Source organism: Perna viridis, chromosome 14 (assembly GCF_037379345.1).
Source record: "Perna viridis isolate PV_CMFRI_1.1 ecotype Kerala chromosome 14, ASM3737934v1, whole genome shotgun sequence".
Taxonomy (NCBI): domain Eukaryota; kingdom Metazoa; phylum Mollusca; class Bivalvia; order Mytilida; family Mytilidae; genus Perna; species Perna viridis.
In genome coordinates this window covers 8,141,523-8,150,176 of record NC_142458.1, presented here as the reverse complement: position 1 = coordinate 8,150,176, position 8,654 = coordinate 8,141,523, and the positions used below count along the sequence as shown (strand labels likewise).

Sequence of the window (8,654 nt, the reverse complement as noted above, 5' to 3'; positions counted from 1 at the left end):
AGATGTTTCCTGAACAATGTACTTGATTAAAGAAATAAAACCACTATATCGCAGTAAACAAATCTTTCTTTTGTGGTATTGAATCTTTCAGTGATATTCTTGTTGTTTCTTCATGCCTGGATTTCATAAAAAAAAAACAGTCTCAAATTGGTATTTTTCTCAAATGTTCAATTTCAAGGGATTTGATTGGTCAAAATTTGTACTGAGGGAGGATTCGGGGAAAATCTCAATTGGAGATTATGTATGGAATTGGTACCTTGGTCTTAATTCCTCACTATCAACTAAGTGTCCTGATGTAAGTTCAATACATACTTATATGCTATGTAACAATTTGGCAATTTTTGTCCATGCCCTTTAGTCATGTGTAGGCCATGTGGAGCCGCCGACCCGATTTTGATCAAAAGTGGAATAAAATTAAAATTTCAAAATTAACTGCCGATGGTATTTTCCAATGTGTTAATAAAAAAAGTCCGCAGTGTTCCAAAAATCAATTTGTCAATCAATAAAATGCTTTTTTAAAACTCAGATCGATAAAAGCATTTCAATGACGTAGATCGCAAAACGCAGACAGGTTTCACTCCCCTATGCATTCGATTCAGGTGAGGGTAGTAAAAACAGATAACTTCGTTTACTTTCAAGTTATTCTAATTACTCTACTGATTTCTTTTTATTTCTAAAAGAACTGTAAGACGGTTTGTGGGTAAGGTTTTGAAATAACTTACATACACAAATGACAAATATAAACAAGAACACTCTTTCGGGGTCAAAACATTACTGATTAACAAACAACTGTCAGCAGAATTTTAACTAAATTAACTTTTAACATTCAACATAGAAAACAAGCCAGCTAGGTCAAATATTCAATTACCAATTCTGATGATGAATATGTTTACTATAGTAAGGGTTTGTATAGGTCGGAAACAAAACCTCGGTTCAAATATTGTACAAATGTATATGACTTGGGTGATACTTTTTATCATGGTGACGATAGATAATGTGTGCAGTGGGGTATAAATAAATGTAATTCACTTGACCTTAACATTACCCATTGTCACCAGATCATTCAAATAATGAAATTGAACTTGAAAAGAAAGTCGACATCATTAGAAATTATCCCTTTCTCCGATAATTGAGTTGACTATTATGGTGTCTATTCTTGAATTTTTTTCAGTAAACCTCATAAAAAAATTGACAGAAATATATCGTGCTATATAGTTTTATCCTTTTACTGAACGACAGTTTCCAAATACAGGTATAATACGCCGGACCCCTCCATTTTAGTGTTAATTTCCAACCTGATGGAATATCAAAAAAAAACAGAAAAAGAAAGAATTTTAAATGTATTAGAGAACAATACATATACTTGAGGCTCAAGAAAAAGTTTTTTAATAATTTTTATCTCCTCTGACACTCAAAATTGTGCAGAGCTGCTGTCTGTAAACCAACTATGAAAAAAACACGAATAGCTTTTTTTTACCTCCTCCTACCCGAATTTTGCAGAGCTGCTTTTCATGAACCAACTAATAAATAAATGGCCTCACGAACTTTTCTCAACAATGCAAATTTATTATGTAATATACATATAAAAACACCTTAATGGACCAATGATCTAACAATTATGAAAGTTGCAATGAATTTTCTATTGTTACAATTTTTACCCTGTAGAAGGTGTCCCTATTATAATTGCTTTCCGTGATTTTTTATAAATGCCATTGCTGTTTTCTGAATTTTTAAATGATTTTATTTAAGACAAAAGCTACATATGGGATTTTACAACTAATACAATGTTGTTTAAAGCTTTGTCCACAGGTACGATAACATTTCTGATGTAGTGAGGAAAGACATTTAAGTGCCTAACAATAAGTGACTGAAGACACGAACGTCTACCGCTTCCGGAGCTTAGCAAATTTGGTACCTGTAGAAAGTGTCTCTATTGTAATTGCTTTGCTTGATTTTTTTTATAAATGCCACTGATGTTTTCTGAATTTTTAAATGATTTTATTTAAGACAAAAGCTACATATGCGGTAATATTTTATTATGACTAGAATCAAACAAAATGAAAAATATATAATTGAAGAATGAAAAGATAACTTGAGATCATATGAAAATCTTAATATTAGGCTAACAAAGAAAGTTAAGATAGTTAATTATGACCATTCCAGTAGAAAACAGGCAATAATCGCTTACTAGTAGAGTATCTTACACTATAGAAACATTGAGAAAATTCTAGGGTTGTCACAGAGTTGCCCAAAACATTTAACTACAGTATGCAGATATAGTTGTGTGTCATGAAATGATAGGGTCAGTTAACCCTACCTTATGGGCGCTCACCCTACCGGTACGCCTGGTCCATACTCCAGGTTTTAGTATAGTCCGAGTTGTTCATTTACTTTTGTTACTTGTACGTGAAGAAGCAACTTCGCAATTCTTTTATATTAAAAAATAACGATGAATAGTACAGTGAAGGGAGTTAACTCTGTATTTTGCCATTCCAAGCTAAGAGGAAGTAATCTGCTCCAATAGCTTTCCCGTTCTGATCATTGCTTCCCATGCTGAATTTAGGGGGTTTAGGGAAATCCTGCTCATTTGCTGCATTAGTGGCTAGGCCTCCTGCTTTTGCTACGTATTTAGCTATGTCAGCAGTTTGTGTTGCAAAGTCAAATGTTGTGGAATCGAACTTAACCTGCAAAGGAAATTGACAATCATTTTTTTTAATTAATTGGCTATTTTATTTCCCCACCCACCCACCCACCCCTTTCTGAACAAAGTGATGGAAATAAATTCATTTATGTTGGGTTCCATACTCGTGGAACAAAATAATACAAACTAGATTGCCTAAAACGTAAACTTGATCTTTTTTTTACAAGTAACTGCAAAAGTTCATGACCATTTTTTTTTCAAATATAATAAATGTGTAGTTGCCTCTCTGCAACGTGATTTCTGAACACCATTTTTATTATGTTGTATTAACTAAAACATTCTGTAAAATACAAACGTAGGTGCGTCTTTATTGACTGTTCAGAGGGCATAATTATTCACTTTACACGTCTGTCACACTTAGTACTTTTAAAACATTGCACTCTTATTGCAGATTAGTATTGTTCAGCATAATAATTTCTAAGCAATTTGAGGTCCTGGTCAATAGAGCAAGCGACCCTAATATCGCTAAAATATAAACACAAGTCATCACAATCAGCGATTATGAGTAATCTGTCGCTTATGAAACTTGATACAACCAATTAAGGATCAAAACCAAATTACTGTACAGGCAAATATAAGAAGTAGTCAAGATAACATTGAGTATAACAAAACCTGAAGTTGGAAACCAACGCAATTTTCCTGACTTGTTACAGACATAGGAAATTTCCAAATACTTTTAAATATCGTACATTTGTAAAAATGAAACATAAGAAATACTGACACATTTTTTTTCTCAAAAATCCAATGTTAGTACGTATAAAAGTGAGTAAATAACGACATATCCACTAAGCCAACTAAACGACAGAAGACGTCACTTGTGACTGTTTAAGCTCGGAAAACGAAACTATCACTCTGAATTCAAAGTTAAGTATACATACACTAGGAGAGTGATACGTAGTAAATGAAAAAAGTGGTTATGTTTGCGGAAGAGATGTATACCGGACCGCCTGACTCGCATATGTTACAGAGTACCCACCTCCATTATAAGAGTATTGTCCCTTGTACTATTAAAAGATACTTCGAGCCATGTTATGTCTTTCAAAGCTTGTTCTTGGTTGTTGACAAATGTTGTACCACATACTGAAGATAAAAACGCTAGTTTGAAATGAATGTCTACAAAGATGGGTATTTCTTATGTTTAAAATATGTAATTTATTAATTGAACAAAATATTTCCTCTCTACTTATTTTTGCATTACAATAGCAAAACTTTCAACAAAAGATAAGATCTTTGTATCTGCTACCTCTTCCGGGGTGAAGCTTTTGTCCAGTTAAGGAGGTAGACCTAGGGTAAGGGACATAAGTCATGAAATCAGTGATATGTTTGCATTATATTCAATTTCACCAAAGCCTATCAAGCTTCTGTTTGAAGCGGAATAAAATGAATCCAAGTTAATTAGATGCTTATATAAGATTGACGTAAAATCCTGAATACAAACGTCCTAATCATTTTAAGAGTTGTGTCCCTTACCCTAGGTCTACCTCCTCAATGTAGGTGTCAGTTTTTTACATGATATTAGTTGATCGATTCTGAGACCAAAGAATCTTTTTTCACAATGTTCAATTCATTCATTACAATGTAGGGTATATACCACATGTATGTCAAAATAATGAGTTTGTTTTGCATAGAAAATAGATGGCACAGAAAATTTATTGATATTTCCCTCACAAAGCAACCAAATTGTGCTCAAATTTAAGAATTATCTCCCTTTTTAATAAATTTCAATGTTTTCTATGTAACTCGTTCTCTTAATCCAAAACCAACGCCACTTTTAGTAAGGATGCATTTGTGATATGAAATGGTGATTTTTTTTTAAAACAAAATTTGTCATATGCCATCCATTGTCTGACAGTCTCTTAATGCTTTACATTATATACATGTATTTTTTGTTATTATGATTTTGAACTAAAACGAGTTAATAAATAAAGAAAAAAGATTACCTTCTCCTAAAATTTGACTTTCAGTATATTTTGAATTGTCAAGTTTGTCGCAGACAGGACAACTATTAACACAGCGCCTGTTTCGTACCAGTGCAACAATAGACCTCCTCTTTCTTCCCAAACCTGAAACAAAATAAAGAATACGATTACCTAGGAAACAGGAATTTCACGATTTATTATCAATTTTTTGTTTCAATTGATAAAGTTTTCAATAATGGGATGGGAAAGGAAATTCCATTACATGCTACAAATTGACTAGATTGACTATTGTTCTCTCAGAAACTACTGTTTGTTCCGATTTAGTATGCTATAGTAAGGAGATCCAACTGTCAATGCATCCAAGATAAGTGCAGTGTCAAAATATTTTGAAGATTGAATTATGCACAATCGGTTCTTACCATTAAAGAAATTATTGACGTCACTGCCGACTCCTTCAAAGAAATTTCCAACGGATTTAAATGAGTTTTCAATACCAGACAATGCACTACCGAGCTCTTTTTCGAGAGATTTAAAACCAATTTTTATTCCATCCAAAGATGGCGAAAGAACAGCTTTATTTAAGGTATCTCCAGCTTTTGCAAATTTAGATCCCAGATCTTTGAATCCGTCAGATAAACCATTGAGAACGAAATTTCCAGCGCCCTCTAACGCATCGCCGACTGAATTGGCAGTTTTTCCTAAAGTACTGGCAAAATTTCCAGCTCTGTCTCCAAGTTCAGTTCCTGACTTCTGGAACCATTTACCAGCGTCATCTGTGACTTTGCTGATGGAAACAATGGCTGCGTTGGCACCAGTCGATAAAGTAATGAGAATTCGCTGGTCCAGAGGGGGTCTGAAAAAATTGTGTATCATAAAGTAATGAAAGTCGGTCTGAATGTGCATGCCAGCCCCCCCCCCTCCCTAGGGGGACATTAGAAAGAGACCAATATTCCAACAAAAACTAGGGGTACTAATTCCTGACACCCTTTCTTTTCACCTGCCACTGCAAAATCAATTTAAACGACAAAATCAGACTGGTTAGATAGTCTGTCACAGAAAACGGTGAATATTTATATTGGATTTGGGGGAAAAAACATTAAATGCCCCTGTATAAATTTTAAAACAGACAGCTGATTAAACAGGTAGAAATGCTTATTGTAATCTCAAAGAATAAGAAGTGTTCATAAAGTAATGAAGATTGGCCTGAATGTGCATGCCACCCGGGTTGAGTGGAAGGGGGACATTATTTACCATATTTTTTTCAATTTTCCACAAGAAAGAGACGAATTTTCCAACAAAAAGAAAGGGTGCTAACCCCTGACACCCCCTCCTCTGACCCGTCACTGCAAAATCAACCGAACAACAAAATAAGACTGGTTAGGTAGGATGTCACCGATAAAGATGAATATCTATATAGGATTTTAAAAAAAAGTAATTCCCCCTGCATAAATTTTAAAACGACATCTGATTAAACAGGTAAAAAAGCTTATTGGAATCTCGAATAAAAAGTTTTTTTATCAAAAACAATTGAAATTTGCAAATTGCGACTGCCTGGAAGTTGTAAAAAGAGAGGTAACTCACTTTGGCTGACATAAATTGGCTCGGCAGGCATTACATTCATCAATAGTCTGGTTTATTGAAACTTCACATGCGTCAATTGCAGCTTGTCCGCTTTTGACCATCTCATCTAATTTAGCTGCTATCTGTACCATGACTTCGCTTCGGGCAGCCCGGTCGGTTTCTTAAGTTAAAAAATGCGTTAAAAGTTCATAGTTATAGATGTCATCCGATTTTTCTTCGTTGTATATATAACGGGAGAGAGAGGGAATGTGTGTGTGTGTGTGTGTGCTGAGTAGATATGTGATCCAGGGTATGCGATATAGGCCTAAGGTATGCGATATTTCAAACTCTGTATCACATTTAGTATCAACTCAAGACTCCTATATCACCCCAAGGGTTACCGGCCCGCGGGTGATATAAGTCGACGTTTGAGATTGTAACATTTCATGTTCATTTATTTTAAAAATCTTGAAGTGTTTCGTGTGGGTAGCTATAAAGGATAGGCATGACCATAACAATCAGTTGCAAAACAAAGATGGACTGTATAAACCTCTGTGTGTACCTGTAACTTTCTAATTGTTTACCGGTATTCTGTAAAAGCCAATTTAAGAAAAACATACGATACATATTAGTACATGAAAATGATACGATCAAAACTGAACTGGTTAAAATATATTTAAATCCAGGAAAATAATTACTTACTGGTAAGGGAATCGCCTCCAATAGGATAAAAATTCCCGAATGCTGTTGCACAAGTTGTGAGAAATAACACTATAGTGTACATGCTGAACGTCAAAATTCGTCTGGAACAATTCCATGCTGTCATCGGCTTTTAGCGCGTTTATATACAAATTCGGAACCATCCTGGGTTAGTATTGATTTGGTAAAAAATACTGTTGTTGTTTTTGTTTTTTTATTATTAGTTTCATGTATTGAGGGCTTGTACTTTGTTACGCTTAGACCATCAATCACCTTACGGCTACAAGTGAAAATGTAGGTCCGTTTATGCAAATTATATGTTTTAGTTTCACTTAGGGTGATATGTGAATCGGAGAATGTTATTTCGGCAGCAAAATCAGAGTCCTTTACACATTATTGAGTCGAAAACATGTAAATCGTACTTCATACACGACTTTCGACATAACGAAAATCTAGACTTTGATGATAAATCGTCATTTTTTACGAGATTAAGGTAATTGATTATATCATATGCATTTATAGGTATCAAATACATATTCATCAATTAGAAATGGTTAGTGTTACTGATAGTTTTATTTGTTACAGAATAAGGATTCTTAAAATAAGATCAGTTTGTTGTTAAATTAACTGTTCAATTTTCAGACATTGGAAAATCATACATGCAAAATTAATTGTCACATTAAGGTAAAATTTAAGTAGGTCAACTGAAAAAAAGCAACTGTCGATTCTCACGGTCGCACATTGGCATGACCTTTTTTTCTTAGTTTTGGTGACCTATGTGGTGTGTCATCTTATAAACAGGTAGCATGGATGAAAGATTTTTGCATCGTAAACAAAAAACAAACAAATAAAAATATTGCTTATTACGCGTGTACTAGTTTACCAGACTTGATAAATCTAAGAGTTTCTTGGAAACTCCTCCGCTCTGTTTTGGTGACGTGAAAAATGTTCCAAATATTGAACTTTCCAGGGAAAGTACCTTTACATGAGTGCAAAGGATAATCTATAACTGAGTACGATACATACTTAATATTAGTAGTTAACGCAATATAAAATGTATATGGAGTTAAATTCAACGGCAATAATGTACACAATAATTAAACTCCCAAAAAATAAAATAAAATAACAACGATAGACACAGAATGCATACAGAGACCTCAGATACCAAGACCTACCGAAACTAAAGGTGGCGCGATAAAGAAAGGGGTAAAATGGGAAGAAATCAGAATACATATAACAAACAATAAACAAGCCTGATAACGGTGTGATAAACAGCTGCCCTATAATGCAAAAATAATGGAATTGAATAGCTGCTTAACATTTTATGTCACAAATTCAGTGAGATTTTTCAGTTGGTTTTTTTTCAACTTAATTCCTTTGAAAGAACATTTTTCTCAAAGTTCAGTTTGGTTTCTTCCAAAGTTATGTTTTCTTGTGTTCTACTTTTTGTGGTCAAAGTTTGACTTATTTCTTCGTGACTGTGCAACTGTTGCACAAGTAGTTTATCATGCTTTGTCGATGTCATAATTAAATACATTAATAATCTTTGGCTTATTTAAAATCAATTACAACCACAAAACTGAAATGGAAATTGTTTGATCAAGCACAGCAATTACAGTAGCGACACTTTTTACAATATTCACCAAGCTCCACAAGCGGTAAACGTTCGTTTCCTCTCGAATAATTCAATAAAATACAGTTTGACAATTTGATAATGTTGTGTAAAATCATTTACTTTTCCCAAACATTTCAAGTTTCTTACATTTTCTAAGAGA

General features: G+C 33.8%; 1 protein-coding gene across 1 annotated transcript; it reads right to left on the bottom strand.

The window, feature by feature from the left end:
* Positions 1–2,019: 2,019 nt before the first annotated feature.
* Positions 2,020–7,003, bottom strand: LOC148598016 (uncharacterized). The gene is made up of 6 exons (XM_088562148.1): positions 6,883–7,003; positions 6,202–6,361; positions 5,040–5,473; positions 4,642–4,764; positions 3,678–3,781; positions 2,020–2,684 (listed from the first exon to the last, which is right to left on the bottom strand). Exons 1-6 carry the CDS (start codon positions 6,962–6,964, stop codon positions 2,472–2,474), a joined length of 1,116 nt encoding a protein of 371 aa, XP_088418274.1. The 5' UTR covers positions 6,965–7,003; the 3' UTR covers positions 2,020–2,471.
* Between the last annotated feature and the right edge of the window lie 1,651 nt (positions 7,004–8,654).